General features: G+C 59.8%; 4 protein-coding genes across 6 annotated transcripts in view; 3 read left to right on the forward strand and 1 right to left on the reverse strand.

Annotated features, from left to right (window-relative positions):
* Window positions 1-756: 756 nt before the first annotated feature.
* RNF208 (ring finger protein 208) lies at window positions 757-1,545 on the forward strand. The gene has a single exon (XM_006863659.1). The coding sequence runs from the start codon at window positions 757-759 to the stop codon at window positions 1,543-1,545; it is 789 nt and encodes a 262-aa protein (XP_006863721.1).
* A 3,130-nt stretch (window positions 1,546-4,675) lies between these two features.
* NDOR1 (NADPH dependent diflavin oxidoreductase 1) lies at window positions 4,676-13,034 on the reverse strand. Of its 3 annotated transcripts, none has more exons than XM_006863662.1 (14): window positions 12,900-13,034; window positions 12,532-12,609; window positions 7,585-7,682; window positions 7,187-7,285; window positions 7,009-7,110; window positions 6,715-6,918; window positions 6,318-6,439; window positions 5,999-6,219; window positions 5,820-5,927; window positions 5,591-5,684; window positions 5,344-5,490; window positions 5,109-5,227; window positions 4,896-4,990; window positions 4,676-4,820 (listed from the first exon to the last, which is right to left on the reverse strand). In XM_006863662.1, the coding sequence occupies exons 1-14, from the start codon at window positions 13,032-13,034 to the stop codon at window positions 4,676-4,678; spliced, it is 1,767 nt and encodes a 588-aa protein (XP_006863724.1). The 3 variants fall into 3 exon arrangements, with proteins under 3 accessions (XP_006863724.1, XP_006863723.1, XP_006863722.1); XM_006863661.1 differs by having other exon boundaries at window positions 5,591-5,705; XM_006863660.1 differs by having other exon boundaries at window positions 4,896-5,020; window positions 5,591-5,705.
* A 151-nt stretch (window positions 13,035-13,185) lies between these two features.
* Window positions 13,186-13,865, forward strand: TMEM203 (transmembrane protein 203). The gene has a single exon (XM_006863663.1). It carries the CDS (start codon window positions 13,416-13,418, stop codon window positions 13,824-13,826), a length of 411 nt encoding a protein of 136 aa, XP_006863725.1. The 5' UTR covers window positions 13,186-13,415; the 3' UTR covers window positions 13,827-13,865.
* Window positions 13,866-17,473: 3,608 nt separating this feature from the next.
* TPRN (taperin) overlaps window positions 17,474-19,874 on the forward strand; it is a 6,913-nt gene continuing 4,512 nt past the window's right edge. Inside the window, exon 1 of the mRNA XM_006863664.1 lies at window positions 17,474-19,342. Coding sequence (XP_006863726.1) covers window positions 17,474-19,342 — 1,869 coding nt within the window. The remainder of the gene's footprint in view (window positions 19,343-19,874) is intronic.

A 19,874-nucleotide genomic window follows, 5' to 3' on the forward strand; every position in this document is an offset into this window, starting at 1 on the left:
GCTGCGGCCCCCGGGGTCGGGCTTCTATTTCCACGCTGGGAAGGGCGGATCCTGCGGAAGGTGCCTTCGACTTGGGGGTGGGCGCTGGGAGGGGCTGGGTCCCACGACTGGCGGAGGTAGGGCTCCCGCGGCCAGGTCAGGGTCGGAGGTCAAGCTCGCCGGTTTTGTGCAGAGGGGGCCGCGGACCCGGGAGGTGTGTGGCCCAGGCGCCGCCCTCATGCGTCTCTCCTCTGCAGCCCGGGCCTGGTACAGGCCTCTCCTCCGCTCCTGCCGACGCGCCTGCGGCCCAAGTCCTTGGGAGGCCAGGGGACAGGCTAGCTGCCTTCCCTGGGAGCCCTGTCCTGGAGCCATGGGGCCCACCTAGCCCCCGCCCGCCCGGATGTCCCGGGGAGGGAACTGCTGACCCCGGCTGCAGGGGGAGCCCCCCCCACACCCCCTCGCCAGCCTCCGAAGCCCAGGACCCTGGGTGAGACCCTGGGTGAGATCCCCAGCCCAGGGCAGCTTCCCACGCTTCCCTGCCCTCGCCTCCCACCCCCACCCCTTCCTCTTCCTCCCAGGACTGGACCAGAGAAGGCACTGTGGCCACTTGGGGGGGCCCTGCCCCCCCAGCTCTCACCGGCCGCCCCCAGGAGTTCAAGGGGCGGCCGGGGTCCCCCCAAAACCTGGCGAGACCAGGATGCTGCCCCCTTGCCTCCCCCCCGGCCCCACCCCATGTCCCCGCTCACCCGAACGTCCAGTCTGACCGAAGACAGCCGGATGCCGGCTGACCCTGGGCCGGAGGTGGGCAGCGGCTGGCCAGGCCTCCTCATGTCCTGCCTGAAGGGCCCCCACGTCATCCTCAAGATGGAGGCCATGAAGATCGTGCACCCTGAGAAGTTTCCAGAGCTACCATCGGCTGCCCCCTGCTTTACCCCCGCACCCCGGCCCACCCCTGCCCTGGCACCTAAGCGTGCTTGGCCCTCAGACACAGAAATCATCGTCAACCAGGCATGTGGGGGGGACATGCCTACCTTGGAAGGGACGCCCCACACCCCACCCCTGCCTCGTCGGCCCAGAAAAGGCAGTGCAGAGCTGGGCTTCACCCGTGTGGCCCCAGCGGACGAGGTCATTGTGAACCAGTATGTCATGCGGCCAGGCCCGGCAGCCCCGGGAGCTCCCTCGGCTGCATCTGGGGAGCCCCTGGAGTGTCCCACGTGTGGGCACACATACAACGTCACCCAGCGGCGGCCGCGTGTACTATCCTGTCTGCACTCGGTCTGTGAACAGTGCCTGCAAATTCTGTATGAGTCGTGTCCTAAGTATAAGTTCATCTCTTGTCCCACCTGCCGCCGCGACACCGTGCTCTTCACGGACTACGGCCTGGCTGCACTGGCTGTCAACACGTCCATCCTGAGCCGCCTGCCTCCCGAGGCACTGACCGCTCCACCCAGCGGCCAGTGGGGTGGCGAACCTGAGGGCAGTTGCTACCAGACCTTCCGGCAGTACTGCGGAGCCGCGTGCACCTGCCACGTGAGGAACCCACTCTCCGCCTGCTCCATCATGTAGCCCCCAACACCGCTGCTGCTGCTGCTGCTGCCAGCCCTCACTTGCTTTTCCAGGGACCCTGCCCACCCACCTGCTGACCCCTCCACACCCACCCTGTGTGGTACTGTCGCTGCAGTCATGTCTGCCATTAAAACTCTTTGCCAAAGTTTGCACCTTGTTCCCTGGGTGGGAGCCTACCTAGATTCACCCCAGACATCTGGTCCGGAGCTGTTGCAGGGAGCTCAGACTATCTCTGAGACTGTGGGTGGTGCCTGGTGGTGGGCCTGGTGGCCTGTGAGCAGCTCCATGGTGGAGCAGCCTACCAGTGCTGGGGCAGAGCGGGTCCAGTGGGTAAAAGGACAGGGATGGGCTGCTTGTGCGGGGTCCTGTTGTCCACCAGGTCCTGATCTGGGGCTGCGTGCTCTCAGATGGTGTGGGAACGACTTTCTGGGCAGGTTAGCAAGGCTTTGGGACAAACGTTAACTCCTGTCCAGCACTTGAAGCCAGTTAGGTTTGGAGGAGAAGCTGGCTTAGGGGTAGCGGAGGGGAAGCGTAATGATGACAGGGTCAGTAGTAACATTAGTGACATTGTACCGGTTTATTGAGAGCCACTGCTGTGCTGGGCTCTCCCATCATCTCACCTACAGTCCATGAGGTAATGTGGGGCCACCTCCTTTCCCAGGTAGAAAATGGGCTCAGTAACACGCCCTTACCAGCTGAGGTTGCATGGGCAGTTCATGGAGAGCAAAGCAGGACTTGAGCCCAGCCATCGTGGGCACCCAGACCTCTGAGACCCTGGCCACTGTCCCGGAGGGACCTTGGTCAAGGAGAGGTGGCTCTATTGCCCGTGCCCACACCACTCTGGTCGGGTGAGGAGGTCCTTGTGGTGGGCGGAGCTGGCCTCTCCCATCAGCAGTTCTGACCTTGCCGGACTGACACTGGACCGTATCTGGAATCAGGTGGGTGGTGAGCGGCTCTACACTGGGCTCACGTGAACTTCCCTGGTCTCTTGCCCACTGAGCTTGCTGGCCTCCGTCCTGGTCGCCCCACCACTGGTTGTCCTTGGGAGGACAGTGTCCAGGCCATAGAGTAAGGATGGCAGCTCTTGATGACTGCCTTCAACTTGGGGATTTAAGCCAGGGCCTCGGGTCAGGTGCTGCCCAGGCACCCACTCAGCGACTGGCCCGGTCCAGGGACACGAAGAGCAGCCCGAGCAGTAGGAGCGGTGTGAAGATGAGCAGCAGGCCTAGCAGCTCCAGGCCCAGCAGACTTAACAATGCCAGGCGGCGGGCGCACGGTCCGCGATCCCGAAGGGTCCAGAGTCGAGCGCCCAGGCAGGGCGGGCAGGGGAGGAAGGGCAGGCAGCCCCGGCTGGCCACCGGCCGCACTAGGAAGCGCAGCTGGTAGCGCTGCTCCAGGGCAGCCCACGGCCCAGGGCCGCGTGGCGGGGGTGGGGTCGGCGCCTCCGGCGGGGGTCTCTGAGGTCCATCAGCTTGTAGCAGCTCCTCCTGCAGCTGGCAGATGGCCCACTCGAGCATGGGTGTCTTCTGGCGGCACAAGGGGCAGCGTACACGTCCCAGGTCAGCGCTGGGGGCGGCACCCAGTAGCCGGTCCAGGCAGCCGGTGCACAGACCGTGGCCACAGTTGAGCAGTGTCAGGCGGTGTTCACCCAGCCCATAGGGCTCAGTGCAAATGGGACACTCATCTTCCTCGCTGTCTGTAAGTGGGGTCACGGCGTGGGTGGAAGCTACAGCCCCCAGTAGGGGCTCTCTCTCCAGTGGCCCGGCATCCGGGGGCGACCCGGGAGCCACGCTGTTCGCTCCTTCACCTGCCACAACTTGGCATGGTGTGTCCAGCCCGTTGGAGCTCAGGGGGGTCGAAGGTTGGCTGGGGATCTCAAAGCAGCCATCAGGATGGGGGGGCCGGGGACCCCAGGCTGTAAGGTGTCTGGGGGTGTGAGGGTTGGGGTCTCCCTCAGGGCCCGAACAAGGTCTGGACTCCACCTTCACTCCAGGTACTGACCTCGCGGCGTGTGGCCGGGGTCCTCCGTACGGGAAGTAAGCTTTCTCTGGGTCCCGGAGCCCTGGGCCAGCTCCGGGCGGCTCCTGGGCCAGTATGAGGCCGTTCTCAATCAGATCTGGGCTGGAGCCTAGCCGTAGCGGTGTCCAGTTGCCGTGGCAGCAGCGACCTTCCGACTCAAGACAGATCCACTCGGGATTTGGAGGCAGGCAGGCTCTTCAACCAGGACTTCCCCTAAGAGCTCCTGGAGGCCCCGCCCAGTGGCGGGACTGAGCACAACCCCGCCCCTCAACCCCGTCTCTCCAGACTGGGCAGGTAGGAAAATGGATGACCAAATCGCTGCCCAGCCCGGCAGGCTCCCACGCCTGTTAACCAGGCCCTTCCCTGTCAGCCCAGTTACTCGGCTGTCACCAGCTTCGTTTCCGGAGCCTGGAGACACAAGGTAGACAAACAGCAGGTGTGAATGAAACCATTCTATTAGCATGAAACCTCCGCACTGTAGGGGCAGCGCCTCCGTCAGAACATGTGGTACACACGCCACACATATACACACACACACAGGTGCACACATGCCCACCATGGGGAGAAACACCGTGACGTGGACAGATGAGGCTCCGGAAGACACTCGAGGAAGAGACAACCAGAGGGTCAGATCAGAATTTATTGCCCTGCCTTTGCCTTCCTGGAACTAGGTGCCAAGGAGCCTCCCCCTCAGCTTCACGGGAGAGCCTAAGTCTTCATCCTCCCAGGAAGCCTGGCATTTCAGGGTGTGACGTGGGTGCTGGCGCCATGCCCAAACTGCAGTGGGACTGGGGGGCGAGTGTCAGAGACAGGAGAGAGGACTGCTCTCACAGGGATGCACCCGGCTACTGGGTTGCTGGGTCTGCTTGTATTTAAGGTCTGGGTCAGCAGGAGGCCCTGCCTAGACTCCAGCTCGAAGCCCCAGCAGGGTGGGTCAGTGAGGGGCAGGGGAGGCTAGCACGGAGGCTTCAGTGGCCTGGGACTGGAAGGAGGGACTGTGTGCAGGGCCAGTCTGGGGGCTGAGGGCTCTGACCACTGGACTCAGACAAGACCGAGAATGGAGATGCCCCAGAAACGTGACTCTGGACCCCTTGGTGGGCTCTCCTGAGGCCTAGGCCCAGGTCTCCGTCTGGTAGCGTAGTGTGCGCTGGAGTCTGGCAAGGTAGCTGGCTGCATCAGGGCCCGAGAGGCCGCCGTGCTCCTGGAAGATGGATGTCAGGGTCTCCGCTACGTCGGCTGGCATGGACTTGGCATTGCTGGAGGGCAGGTGCGAGGCTCAGTGTGGTCCCGGCCCCCAGGCCTGAGCCCACCCCTCCGCGAGCATTGCTCACCCAGCCAGGTAGAAGTGGGCACCATGACGGTCCAGCAGCCCCCACACCAGAGGCCCGAGCTCCTTCAGCCGGTGTTGCACATACACCTTTTGCTCCTGCAGGTGGAGCAAAGCCAAGTCTGTACTCTGCTGCCTTCTGTCCTGTCCTCTGGTGCTGACCCCCACCCACCCCAAGGAAGCAGAGCCTGCCCCCGTTTCCCCACCCGACCCCCACCTGCTCCCTGGAGAAGGCTGTGACCAAGGTCAGGCAGCCCGTCCTTTCCAGCTCCCGCCACTCCGCCTCCCAGTAGAAGTCTTGATCCCGCTGGCGGCAGCCGAAAAACAGGAAGTTCTCTGCGGACAAGTGCAGCGTGGACTTGAGGTGAGACTTGGGCATGAGTGCCAGTGTCGGGGGGTCCCCAGGGTCCCCGAGAAACAGGCTGCACCAGCTGAGACTCCTGCATGCTCACCGTTCTTTCCCTGGGCCACCCGCTCCTGGATGGCTGCTCGGAAGGGGGCCACCCCAGTGCCAGGCCCCACCATGACCACAGGCGTGTCTACTGTCTCTGGGAAGGCGAGACCCCCAGGCCGCACCCACAGGGGTACCTGGACGGGTCCTGTTGTAGGAAGAAGGCAGTGTGAAGAGGCAGCAGGGCTGGGCTGCTGGGGAAGAAGGAACCCCTGGATACCTCTCCCCGACAGAGAACAGCGGGCTACCTTGCCCGGGGTCCAGGGAAGCCAGCCAGCAGGAACAGAGGCCCCGGCGGGGCTCGTGGAGGCGTGTCCGGTACTGCACCACAGCTACCAGGATCTGTAGGCGCCCAGGGAGGGCCTGGGGAAGGGGACAGTGGGTGTGGGCTGGCCATGCCCGAAGGTCACAGCCCCTGCTTTCTGCCCAGCTCCCCACCCACCAAAGGCGAGCCTGGCTTGGCCCCAGGTCCCTCACCAACAGAGAGGAGGCGATGGAGAAGGCCCGTGGCCGGATCGGGGGTATGAGGTCCAGCAGGTAGTCAAGGGGCACGGCGGCCGCTGTGTGCGGGAAATCACAGAGCACCTAGGGGGGCGTCCCTCAGGCTGGCCAAGCCTGGCTGTGGGTTCAGGCTCCCCGCCACTGCCCGTGCCCACCTCCAAGATGGTCCTACGGGGACGGCTGCAGTAATCATGGAGACTCTCCTGGCCCTGGGCTGAGCTCAACTCCATCAGCTTCTCCCGCTCCAGCGCATTCGGGGAGAGGCCGGCTAGGAGCTCGAAAAAGGAGCGGCTGGGGACCCGGGTGATGTCCAGGTACTGAGACACCAGGTACCTCACAGTGCAGGGCTGCGGCAGCCGCACAGGATGGGAGGTATCTGCAATAGCAGGGGGGTGGGCGATAGGAAGAGGAGGAGCAACAGGCTGGTCCCCGGGCTCAGGGCACGCTCTCCGGTCCCCCTGGTCCAGGGCTCACCTGGCTCCTGCGGCTGCAAGGAGAAACACTGATCAGGGTCCAAACTTAGCACCTGGCAGAACTGCTGGACGTGAGGGGCCGAGTTCTTGGGCAGGATAAGCACCACGTCCCCGGCTGCAAAGCTGTGCAGGGGGTCAGGTGCACAATGTGTAGGCGTGGTCGGGGGTTGTAGGGGACAGGGACACTAACAGGACTCGTGTCCCCTCCCTGGTCATCATTGTGTCTTCCCTCTGGAGTGGCTCTTTCTGGACCCCCACACCCACGGCCCATCTATACTTGTCCTGTGCTCCCTGCTGACGGTACTCAGGTATTTTCTCTGGAATCCCCCAGATGCTCAGCACCCTGTTGGACCCCAGTGCCGCTAGGTAGCTCAGAGTTCTGCTCCGGCCAACCCCACCTGATGCCTGAGCCTGTGATGTCAAACTCGATCAGCCGAACGTCCTGGAAGTGTGAGGTGCTGGTGACCCTCTGGTTGGACACCATGGGTGCCAGGAAGGGCCGGATCTCTGAGTGGGGTCCCTGGGGCTCTGTTGTGGGCACCAGCTGCTGCACAGTCCTGGGGGGCCCCTGCAGGAACTGCACGGTGAACTTGGAGGGCAGACTAGAGAGAGGACAGGTGCTCAGCCTGGGCCCCCGGGGCATGACCCACAACCTCAGACAGTGGGACAGCTGAGGGGCAGGCTGTACTCACGGGACTCCGGGGGGGATCTGACTGAGGCCGGGGGGCACTGGGTGCAGCCGCAGCACCTTCTCCCACAGGCTGTGCAGCCAGGGATCGATGGCAGCGTCGGGCCTGTGGAGAGCATGTGTCAGTCTGGGCAGGCAGTGCCACAGTGGTGCTCTGTCAGTCTGCCTGCCATGTGACTCACCCCAGTTCATGCTGGTCATCACCCAGACACGCGGGCAGGAGCGCGTGGCCCCCAAGCTGCAACAGCCGGCGGTACAACTTCTTGGCCACGAAGTTGAACCTGTACAGGAACCCTGTGAGGCTGGGGCTACCGACCCCCACATGCAGACTGCCCTTCAGGGCTACACCCCGGAGGGGTCGCCCACCGCTAGATTTCTAGCAAGATCTCGGTATGCCTTTCCTGCAGGTGGGGTGAGCCTGGTGCGGGGGCCGAGTCAGCTAAGGGCCCTATGGGCACGGTGTGTCTGGATGTCTCCTGGTAGAGCAGGGTCCCGTGGGGGTGGAGGTGAAGTAGAGGAGGAGGAGGTGGGTTGTCTGTGGGGACAAGATGTAGCCATCACAGGGATCCTACTGACTCACTTGGTATATGAGGAGTCCCCAAGGCCCAGGACAGCAAAGTCCATCTGGCAGAGAGAGGTTGGTGGCAGGTTCTTCCGGAATACAAACCTCCAGAAGTTCTACAACGAGAAGAACCCCCTGGTCAGAGCCGCCGACCCCTGAGCTGGAGAGGGTGGGGAGGTAGTTTGCAGGATGAAAAGGCCTGAGACCAGGGCTTCCCTGCTATCAGGAGCCAGGGCCCCAGTGGGCCCCAGACCTGGGCAGGGTGTGGGGAAGGGCTGCCTGGGACCTTTGCCAGCATGCTCACCTTTCTGTTCCTAAGACCTTACTTTATGACGCTAACAACCAAGACAGTAACTATCTGTGGGCAGTGCTCAGACATAAGATAAATGCTAAAACAAGCCACCACCTAAGTATGGGCCGAGGGCCTGGGATCAGGCAGCAGGGAAGCCAGTACTTCCTGTTGAACAGCCACTGTTAAGTCAGTTCTGACTCAGCACCATTGTATACGGATTCTGAGGAGCAGCTGACCATACAGTGCCACCCTAGGAGTCCTAGAGAGGAAGAAACGTCCTGGCCTTGGCTGTCCAGGACTCAGTTTACTTGGGGGTAAGATGCTGGGACCCTAGTGTCCCCCAGTCTGTGGCCTTCATGGTTTCAAGTGGTTCTGGGCCCATCGGCCATACCCAATCTTTGACCCTTTCAGTCTTCTGTAGACACCCCTCTGCAGGCCCAGACTGGACTCTGAGCCCCCACTTCTCCTGACCACATGGAGGCTCTGCCCACCCCACCCTCCTGTGTTCACCCACCTTTTCCACTTACAGCCCAGTCTGCGGCCATCTCCGGGAACACCAGGGCCTTGACCCCCAAAGGTTGAGCCTGTGCCCATAGACACATTCCCTCCGCCCCGGTCATGGCTAGCCCGGCGAACTTGTCTTCACTGCCTCATGCACCCAGCCCCAGGCAGCACCCACTGCCCCACCGCTGTCAGAGGGGCTTTGAGGGCATGGGTCCCACATGGCAACCTCTCTTCCCACTTCGCCCCTTGCCACGCCACACTCCACTTGGCCCTGTTCCTGGGTGACACCCGGCAGTTCCCAACACCTCAGCCCTCCTCCCTCTACATCCTCCCAGGGCAAGGCCCCCGGTTAGACTTGTTTCAGTGGAAGGTGGTTACCTTCTGGACATCAGTCTCATGACCTGTGAGTGTGAACCCATGCTGATGCTTCCTCATGCCTGTTCCTATCGTCATTTTCCTTGAGAACCAGAGGCTCGGCTCTAGGCACCTCGCAATTCCAAGGCCACTACTGAGAAGCCTGAAGCTGCTCTGTTCTGTGTCCTGCTCTGTCCCCAAGTCTCTGCCCACTCGGGGCCTCCCAGCACTAACAAGCCTGTCCTTCAGTTCTGAGATATCTTGCTACTTGTTCCTGATAATTTCCTGTCTGTTATCTTGTATTTACTCTGAACCTTCCAGAAGGATCTTTGAATCTTGGTTTCTTCTACTTCTCTGCTTTTCGCTACATTTTTTTGGAGAATCCTGCCACTTTATCTTCCAATCTTTCTCTGTTTTGAACCTGAAGAACATCTCCTTAGCCTCTGGTTTTCTTCTTGTCCATGGAGAACCCTCAGGCCCCGTCTTGGCTCTCTTCCCTTCAATGCAAGTGCCCGCTCTCCTTGGCTCATAGAAAGGTGTAAGGACCGGGCCTGCCCCCAGGGGCCTCCCACTCTGGCCTTTGTCTCTATCCTCACTCATCTGACCTCTGCCCTGACCGCAGTCCATTCCCGCTCTCTCCCCTTCAAGCCTCTGAGGTGACAGCCTCAGCCTCCAGCTGGGCCGTACTGGGCGCTTACTCTCTCGGCCTCCACAGGGAATCTGCACCCCATTTCCAACTCTCTGGATTAAATTCTGTCTTCCCAAAATGTGCGGTGAATCCTCACTCCTCTATTGCAACTTGGACCCATGGTGGCTCCATGGAATAAGTACTGGGCCGCTAACCACAGACTTGGCAGCTCAAACCCACCAGCCGCTCTCTGGGAGAAAGATGAGGCTGTCTGCTCCCAGAAACCCTAAGGGGCAGGTCTGCTCTGTCCTACGGGTCACTGAGTTGGAATCCACTTGGTGGCAGTAGGTTAGGCACTGCAGGATGACCTACAAGGTCCATTTGAACGGTAATGTAGCAGTTCAAACTCACACGCTGTTCCTCAGAAACCCTACGCAGGGTCCCAGTGAGTCGAAAGCCACTGGACATCACTTCTCAACAGCAGCCTGTGATTAGGAGCCCTGGTGGCCCGGTGGGTTAAGTGCTGGGCTGCTAATGCAAAGATCGGCAGTTAGAACCCTCTAGATGCTCTGTGGGAGGAAGATGAGGCATTCTACTTCTGAGGGTCACAGCCTCCGAAACTCCAGGAAGCTCTGCCATGTAGGGTCACTGGGAGCGGGGAGGCTCACAGCAGAAGCCAACGACAATCCCATTAGGGAGCAGGTTTTCTCTGCTGCTCATGAAACGGGATTCATGTAGGGTAGGTCTTACATCAATCTCTTCCAAGACAGAAAGAATTGATTAAACAAGCCAGCCAGCTGACCGAACGGGGGGGCGATAGACGCCAAGCCACAGGAAGATTACCAGAGTCAAGCGATGGCAGAGGAGGGGGCAAGGACTTCCTCGAGAGCTGGCATCCTGACTCCTCGCCTCCAGTGTCCCCGGCCCTTGTGAGAACACATGCTGGTTTGTTAAAACTGCCCACTGGGCTGTGTGTGATAGGAACATACACGGCTAAGACACCAACCTCGAGCCTCTCGCTCTCCAGTCTTCTCCACCAGCATTGCTGCACGCCCGCCTCCCCGGAGGAGCTCTGCCGGAGGTCGCCACCCTCATTGTGGGTGCACCTTCTTTACCCACTCCACTGCCCTAAGCTTGCTGCACTGCCTCTTCCTGCAGCTTGGGACACTTCCGTGTCTTTTCTCTTGCTCCCCACACCCCGATGTCCCGGTGGCCTGTCCTAGGAGCTGGTGCCCCCACCCTGACTTCCAAGACTATCTGGCGGGCCACTCCAACCCACCAACACCTCCAACCTGGGTGTCCTCCAGGCCTGCCCTCATCAGCTCCCAGGGTTCCGAGTGGAACAGCCTTCCACCCGTGTGCCGACGCAGACCTGGAGCTCTGCCTAGGTTCCATCTTTGTTCATCTTCCACACCCATGCAATGACGTGTTCTGTGTGTGAGTCTTCATGTGCCCTAAGGCACCGCAGCCCAGGTCACAAGCGTCTTGCGGTACCACTTACATTCTCTGACACCCTGCTCTCCCTGACAGACAAGCAGTGTGGTTAGAACAAAGACCTGATGATGCCACCTCCTTGGTTTCCTTGGCTCTTTGTCGCAAGCCTTGGGGACCCACTGTGATTATCCTGGCTCTCTGGGACTGGGCTGCCTCTTGCCTCCCTTCTCGCCTCCTTTGCTCAGCCGTAATGAACTGCATCTTGTTTTTCCCTTAGGATGTACAGTCCTCCCTCCCTGCACTGGCTAGCTCCCATGATCCTCTAGGACTCAGCTTCTGTTCCTTTCAGAGAGCTTTCCCTGAACCCCAGGCTAAGCTGGGTGCCGTTTACCACTGCTCCACTAACACCTAGCACTTCCTCCAGGAGCCTGTACTTCCTAATATTATTGCTTCTGCTATGTTACGAGTTAAAGAAAGAAAACATAACCTATTGCTGTCAAGTTGATTCAGACAGATTCATACCAACCCTACAGGCCACCGTAGAGCGGTCCACAAGGTTTCCAAGGAAGCAGACAGCCACATCTTTCTCCCACAGAGCAACTGCCGGGTTTGAACCACCAACCTTCCAGTTAACAGACCAGCACTTCACCACTGCACCACCAGGGCTCCTTGGGAGGCCCAGGAGGGTAGAAATGTGGCTGTTATGTGCACAGTTGGAAAATGACATGCACTCAACACAAATGGTGACCTCTGAGTGGCAGACAGTAGAGAAACACATTGTTGTTGGTGTTATGTGCCGTGGAGTCGGTTCCGACTCATAGCGACCCTGCACAGGGTTTCCGAGGCTGTAAATCCTTACGGGAGCAGAAAGCCTCATCTTTCTCCCGCGGAACAGCTGGTAGTTTCGAACTGCTGACCTTGAGGTTGGCAGACCGACTTCTAACCACTACACTACCACAGCTCCTTATAGAAACACATTGTTGTTGTTGTCATTAAGTGCCGCCGAGTGGATTCTAACCCATAACAACCCTGTATGGGGTCTTCAAGGAGCAGCTGGTGAGCTTGAACGACCGACCTTGCAGTTCAAACTTTGCAGTCTGACACATTAGCCCACAGCACCACACCAGGACCCACAGAAACACACTGTTGTTGTTGTTAAGTGCTGTTGAGTCGGCTCCGACCCATAGCAACCCTGTATAGGGTTTCTGAGGAGCAGCTGGTGAGCTTGAACTGCCAACCTTGCCGTTCAAACGGCTTTGCACTCTGGTGCATTAACCCACAGCGCCACACCAGGACTCCATAGAAACACATACAGACACATGATTCCAAACGCAACCCAACCCACTGGGATCGAGTTGATTCTGAGTCATAGAAAGAGAGACCATTTGGAGAGGACTGCTCTGTAGGGTTTGCAAGGCGGGCATCTGTGCAGGAGCTGATGGCTACATCTTTGATCTGCAGAGTGGCTGCTGGGTTCAAACCAGTAACGTGTGCATTAGCAGCTGAGCACTTCACCTCTGTACATCAGGGTCCCTTCGACTTAGCTCCCGTCCCGGGAAAACAGGAGAGGGGACGATGGAGCCAAGGCTACTGGGTGACCTGTGAGGTGTCTATTAGGACAACCAGAGTCCCTAGCTTAGGAAAAACGAACTCCCTGGGAGTTTGCAGTAGACGCTGGGGCTCTTGGACAATGGGCAGAAGGGAGGGTTCAGGCTGGGGTCTCCGCTCCTGAGCTTCATCGGCTCACCCTTACCTTCATGTTGTCAGGGGGGTCTCCTTGGCCTGTAGTTGCACAAACAAATATCACCAGGGGCTCGTTAATCAGATTCACCTCAACAGAGAGACAAACATGTAAGACCTCCAGCTGTAATGACCCAGCAATTTACCGCCCCCCCACCCCCCCTGTCCAGGGTGAAGGGGACGCAAGGGGGCGCTTAGAGTCGTGCAGGAAGAACAGGCCGAGCCGAGCCGCTTGCCTATCTTCTCGCCTTCAGAGTGCACCCTCCTCCCTGCCCCCTTCCTCCGCAGCCTCTGAAGTCGCGGGAATGAAAGGCCCGGCTCTGGGCCCTTGCCCAAGGTCCTGAGGGGTGCGGTACGCTAGGCCTGCTCGGATGCCCTCACCACTGAATATGAGTCCATGGCCAGCACCCGGCACTGCAGCCGCCGACGCCGGGCCTCGCGGCCCAGCCTCTCGGCCACATCTTCGGCCGTGCCTGTCTGGCTGCCGAAAAGCACCAGAAGCCGAGGGCTCGCCATTCCGGACGCTACTAGTTTTGTAGGTTTCTCCAGACGAAGAGACACCACGGAGAACACAGCACGTACCCGGCCAGGCGGCAGGTACAGCTTCCGACTTCCGCCAACGACCGGAAGTGACGCCTTCAGACTGCGCCCGGCGGGGTATGGCGTCCGAGCGAGGCGGGCGTCCGCTGGCGGCCAGTGCAGGGTCCCGGGCTGGGGCCGGGGGATCGGCGGTGTGCCGGGCCCGAGACCCGGGCCAGGTGGGGCCGCTCGCTGCCTCTAGCGCGCAGCGGCGGCGGCAGAAGCCAGCGAGGCCCGCGGGCAGAGGAGAGGCAGCCCAGCGGGTGGAACGATTGGCTGGATCGCGGCCCGGGGTCTGGCCCGCCTTCAACCAGCGCGATGCTCTTCTCTCTCCGGGAGCTGGTGCAGTGGCTGGGCTTCGCCACCTTCGAGATCTTCGTGCATTTGCTGGCCCTGTTGGTGTTTTCCGTGTTGCTGGCACTGCGCGTGGACGGCCTGGCCCCCGGCCTCTCCTGGTGGAACGTGTTCGTGCCTTTCTTCGCCGCTGACGGCCTCAGCACCTACTTCACCACCATTGTGTCCGTGCGCCTCTTCCAGGACGGAGAGAAACGGCTGGCCGTGCTCCGTCTCTTCTGGGTTCTTACGGTCCTGAGCCTCAAGTTCGTTTTCGAGACGCTGTTGTACCAGAAGTTGGTGGAGCAGACTCGGGAGCTCTGGTTTGGCCTGATCACTTCTCCAGTCTTCATTCTCCTGCAGCTGCTCATGATTCGCGCCTGCCGGGTCAACTAGCATGCAGAGAGACTGGGGAGGGAGCCTGAGACAACTAGAATGCTGGAACCCGTAGTCAGTGTTCTGATTTTTTTTTTTTTTTTTTTACACTGATCGTGTCTGACATTATTCCTACAGCAGGATCAAACAGCAGTCTGGATCCTTAAAATGCATTTCTTTCTTGTTCTGAGCTTTCAGCTGCAAATCTTGAGTTGACCTGCAAAGAGTTCCAGTCCAGATAGTCCTGAAGGCTTCTGGCGGACAAAGCAGATCTATAAAATGTACTGAATGGATCTGAGGACGCTCTGTGGACGCTCTCAAGGCTGCAAAGCTGGATTCAGGATGTCCTCTGGCCAGTGCTGACCTGGGAGCTCACTGTTCTGGCCACCTAGACCAGACTTCTTGCATGCTTGAACTCTGAGAACCATCAATGAGCTTGTGCCTCCTCTTCTGTGTGATTGGGGGTGGGGGTGGGGTCTTTCCTTCATTCCAGGAGATGTGCAGACAATCTGTCAAATCAACACAAGTGGGCCCCAGAGACAGGATGGCTAGGGCGAGGAACTCTCTGTTGCAGGCTTGGCAGTGTAGAGTGCAGTTGCACACACTTTGCTGCACCTTGTTACCTGACGCACGCTGAGGCCTGGGGTCCACGCGGGCGCTGATGCTCAGAAGCTTGCGAGTGGTCCTCTGGCTGTTAGGAACTGATCGTTGCCCAGGTCAGCCCAAAGGCTTTGTTCTGATGCCAGTCAGGTGCCAAACGAGAATGTCTACTGATAGGAAAATAAAAATAAGAATGTTCTGCTGAAGTAAACAGTGGCGGCCTGGTGAGCATTAGAGAAGGTTCACGTTGAGATGCCCTCTGCTCTCAGATGGAAGTGGGGCTACAGGACAGCACAAGTCCTGCAATTGTGGGTGGACAAGGGGACGCCCTTCCCTGGGACAGTCTTTGCATAGGGGGTGGGAGGGGTGGCTGCCCAGGGTGAGGACATCAGTTCAGCCTGTGTTTTGTGGGACACCAGAGCTGCAGCCTGTATTTGGGCAACCCATAAGCTGAGAGTGTTACACTGGTTTGTTGTTGTTGTGAAGTGCTGTTGAGTCGATTCTGACCCATGGTGACGCTGTATAGTGTTTCCAAAGAACAGCTGGTAAGCTTGAACCGCCGACCTTGCAGTTCAAAGCGACTTTGCAGTCCAGCGTATTAACCCACAATGCCACACCAGGACTCGTAAAAACAAAGAAGTAGTGTGACAATGCAGTGCCCCTGCATTGCTGGCCACCGAGCAGCATTTCCAGCTTCTACCCCCTGGCGTGCAGCTAGTGTCCTCCCTCCCTTTGTAACAACTAGAACTGTCTCCAGGCATTGCCACCTGTCCCCTGGAGAGTGAATTTTACCCCAAGGAGAGTTGCTTGGCTAAAAATATTTCCTATCTGACCCTCAGAAAAGCATTGCCAACCTCTATTCTAAAGACCAGCTGGCTGATGGTGTGAACTTTGGGAGCCCATTGCCTGGGGTGACTGCTGAGTAGCTGAACCATGGAGATAGACTTGAACTTGTCTGGAAGATATCATGTTGTTGTTAAGTGCCATCAAGTCGGATCCGATTCATAGTGACCCTGTGTGAGGTTTCCGAGGAGTGGCTGGTGGGTTTGCACCACTGACCTTGCAGTTCACAGTCCACTGCTTATCCTACAGCACCACACCAGCCCCAGGACCGCAGATGATGTCACAGTTATGCAAATATTTATTTCCTATGCAGACTGGCATGCCTGACTTGTCCAAGCGGAATACAAGTTGCATGTTGGGAATGGGTTTCCTTGTGATGTTATTTTCACTCCTGCTCTTCGTTTCCCAGTTCTATTTCATTAGTTCTGAATGGGGTGATGCTGTTGTTTTTAAAGTGAGGAAGTATAAGAAGTCTTAGCTTCCTCTGGGAAGGTGGCTTCAGGGAGGATCTTAAGGCAGAAGACACTTGAGTTTTTCTTTTCTCCAGCCTCATAGGGTGGGTAGAGGAATGGGTGACTCAGCAGTAGAATTTTCACTTAGAATACGGGAGACGTGGGTTCGATTCCCAGCCAGTGTACCTCATGCAGAGCCATACCATCTCTGTTAGTGGAGGCTTGTGTATTGCTGGTTTCAGCGGAGCTTCCAGAATAAGACAGACTAGAAGAAAGGCCTGGTGAGCTACTGAAGGCAGCCAATGAAAATTCTACGGTGTACATCTCATTCTACTGTGTACAGAGCCACCGTTTGTTGGGTCCAACTCAACAGCCTAACATAGCAATGTAGGTAGGAGACTGAGGTAGCATTGGTGGTATTAAGTGCCGTCCAGTCGGTTTCAACTCATAGAGTTTCTGAGAAGTGGCTGGTGGGTTTGAACCGCCAACCTGCTGTTCAAATCAACCTTGTGGTTCAGTGCTTACGGAAACAGCTTCATAGCAGGACCCCAGTAAGCCAGTGGCAGCTGTAAACTGGGGGGGGGGGGGGGGATACAGAAGCCGAGAAGGGCACCCACAGCCCTTTGCAGAGACAGGCGCGCCCTTGGAACCCCGTCTCTGAAAGATCAATGATGTGGGAGACAGTCCATTCATTACTAGCACGTGATGGAGAGATGGGTGGCCCCTACTGGTGTCTTCACGTTCCTCTCCGAAGGCTCCCGGCAATCTTCCTTAGAAGGAAAGGTGTGGGCAGGAGGGAAGTTCGAGTCCTGAAGAAGAAGAGCGGTAGGAGGAAAGCTTCTGGAAATGACTGTTTTCCTGACTTCTTGCACTGCAGGAGAAAGCCCCGTGTGCCTCCCACAGAATCTGACACCGATGGCCCGGCGTGGGGTTTGTTGTTAAGTGCAGTCGAGTAGGTTCCTACTCTTAGCGACCCTGTATAAAGTTTCTGAGGAGCGGTTGGGTTGGTGAATTTGAACTGCCCACCTTGTGGTTCAAACCCACCTTGTGGACCAGTGCATTATCCTGCAGAGCCATACGTCTCAAACTTGCTGAGCAATGGAAGCAAGTTTGTAAAAACTACAGGCTCCGGGTTCCCTCCCCAAAAACGGGTTCCTTAGGACTTGGTGGGGCTGCAGAATATGCACTTAGCTAGGTCCTGCAGAACACCCACACCTTAGCGTTGGTAGGGCCAGGACCGGCAGCGGGAGGCCGGTTTGTTGCCTTCGATGGCGGGGCAGGTCTTTTCTCCATCGCATTCTCAGAGGAGGGGCCGGTGGGCTGGGTGCCTCGCGACAAGCAAGGCTAAGCAAGGCACTACTCGAATCAAGGTTACAACTGCTTATCGGGACTCGCCCCCGCCCAGACCTGCCCACCAGAGCCCCGCGGCTGGAGTCTAGAGCGCAGAGGCGGAAGTCTGGCGGCCAATGAATGCCGCGCGGCTCCGGGGGCGTGTCCGGTTCCGAGATGGGCGTTTTCCAGCGAGCCCGGGGGGCGGGGTCAAGTCGTTCGTTCTCCAATCCACGGGATTGTTTTGAGGACCAGGACGTCGAGCGAATAATCCTCCCCTGCCATAGGGAGGACGCCGTGGGGGGCGGGTCCAGATGGGCCTTCCCCAATGGACGGCAGCCTGGGAAGGGGCGGGCCAGCTCCAAGGCCGGCGGTGGGCGGTGGCGCGCTGGTCCCAGACCCGGCGCAGTTCGCGCAGTCCGCGCCGCCGGCCGCATCGGCACTATGGCCGGCCTGGGGCGGCCGGGCCCGGCTCCCCGCGTCGTGCTTCCCGCCTGGAAGCGGGAGATTCTGGAGCGCAAGCGCGCCAAACTGGCGGCCCTGGGCGGGGGCGCGGTGCCCAATTCCGAACCCGCGTCTGGGACGGCTGGAGCGGCGGAGTCCGCGGCGCCGGCGGAAGAGCGGCTAGTGGTGGCTGAAAGTCTGGGCCCGTTGCGTGAGAACCCTTTCATGAGGCTCGAGTCGGAGCGGCGACGCGGGCGGCGGGTCGGCATGCCGGGGGCGCGGGCGGAGCCGCCCCTGCTGGAGTTGTGCGTGCCGGGGTTGCGCACCATCCGCGCCGACAACATCCTCATCATCGAGTCAGCGCCCGGCTTCGCGCCCGCCCCCGCGCCGTCCGGCAGCGCTGCCGCCGCGGAGATACGCGCTGCCGAGGTGCTGGTGTACGAGGCGGCGCCGGCGCCGGGCCGCGTCAGCCGGCTATTGGAGAAGTTTGACTCGTCGGCCGGTGCAGCGTCGCGCCGCCACAGGAGCCCCGAGCGCCCCCTGCGAGCCCGCCCGCCGTCGCCGCCCGTGGTGCCAAAACCACCACCGGAGACCCCCGCTCCGCCGGCCGCCCCTCGCGTGGGCGAGCGCGCTGCCTGGTTCGAGCGCGAGCACCGTGGCGAGGGTGCTGGTCCCAGTGCCCGGCGCGGCGATTTCTTGAAGAAAACCGGCAGCAACTCGTTCATCGTCCACCCCCGGGGCCTGGGCACGCGCCCTCTCCATAACGGGTCCACCACTTCTGAGCCCCGGGCCAGCCCTGCCAACGGCGCATTGAGCCCCCGTACGGGGCCTGTGCCCCTGAGAATGACCCAGAGCTCGGGCGAGTGGAAGCCAAAGGTGGAGTCGGGGGCTCTCCCCCTCCACCCGTCCCCCAGTCCCGGAACCCCCAGTGCCACTGTAGCCGTGCCTCTGGCCCTCCTCACACCCAGCCTTGCCAGTGCCACTCCTAGCCAGCGTCAGTGGGTCTCAGCGGCCACCAGCGCCAACGACTCCTTTGAGATCCGACCTGCCCCTAAGCCAGACCTGGAGACCATCCCGGCGGGGGACCTCCAGGCTCGAGCCCTGGCCAGTCTCCGTGTCAACTCCCGAAACTCCTTCGTGTTCATTCCCAAGCGGAAAACTTCCGGAGTCGGTTCTCCCGAAGGGAGGCAGACCCTGCAACAGCCAAAGGGAGGAGTGGGCTGGACCTCACAGCCCCGGGAGCTCGGAGGCCAGCTGGTGCCTGCAGTGGATGGTGTGCCTGCCTGCCAGAGGAGCCCCGTGGGGGCTGAGGCACCTTGGGCAGTGGAAGAGATTGGCTCCCCCAGGCCAGCCACTGCCCTTGTAGACAGGGCACTTAGGTGGCCGAGACCCTTGTCACCACCTCCCTCCATGCCGGCTGCCACTGAAGCTGAGCCTGTCCGGGCCTTCAGGGATCCCGGCCTGGCCACAAATGGCCAGGAGCCTGGAGGACCGGGGCTCCCAGTCACCTTCATTGATGAGGTGGATTCCGACGAGGAGAATTTCCAGGAAACCAAATTACCTCCCTGGTACTGTCCACACCCTACCAAGTTTGAGGACTCGCTAGGTCCCAAGCCCCATGGTGGCACCACCTTTGTGGTGGTGCCCAAGAGGAAGCCAGGGGCCCTGGAGGAGCAGCGCTCAGACCAGGGTAGTGGTGAAGCCCAGCAAGAAGCTGAGGAGCAGGCCGACAGCCCCGTGGGACCCCACGTCACCCTGGGGACTGTGCTCAAGAAGCGCTACCCCACTGTCCACGAGATCGAGGTGATCGGTGGTTATCAGGCCCTGGAGAAGTCGTGCCTCACCAAAGCTGGGTCCTCAAGAAAGAAGGTCAGTGGAGGGACAGGGCCACTTGGCCAGGAATGGGCAGTGGATGGCTTTTCTGGGAGCCCAAGAGGTTTGCTGATCTTGGACATGGGAGGTTGTGAGTCCAGCTGGGAGGAACATGCAGGCAGCAGGGGTCAGTATTTCCTCTGTCAGCTTGGGGTTGGGTTGCACACCCCGAGCCCCTCTCAGTCCTTGGACATGGGTAGGACCTGGCCTGGGAGGGAGTATGGTGTTCTGGCCCCAGGAGTGGTGTTGGAACCGGGGCTCTCCTTGCAGACTGGGTAGTCTTCTGGAGCTCAGACCCAGGCACAGGGGCCTCTGGGGGGGGTGGGGGGCTCTTGCTCACTGGCCTGCCCTACCCTGCCCTAGGGTCTGGAACCCTTAGATTCTTCCTGGTCATTCCAGCCTCAGGGTTATTTCCTGGGGCAAATTCCAAGACCTGCCCCACATGACTACACTGCTCCAGGCTAGCAATCCTCCCTGCCTTCCTGGTACTGAGCTAAGTGCCTGGGGTGTTGCCTAGAGCTGCTCCCCG

Source organism: Chrysochloris asiatica, unplaced genomic scaffold (genome assembly GCF_000296735.1).
Source record: "Chrysochloris asiatica unplaced genomic scaffold, ChrAsi1.0 scaffold00056, whole genome shotgun sequence".
In the NCBI taxonomy this organism is placed as follows: Eukaryota; Metazoa; Chordata; class Mammalia; order Afrosoricida; family Chrysochloridae; genus Chrysochloris; species Chrysochloris asiatica.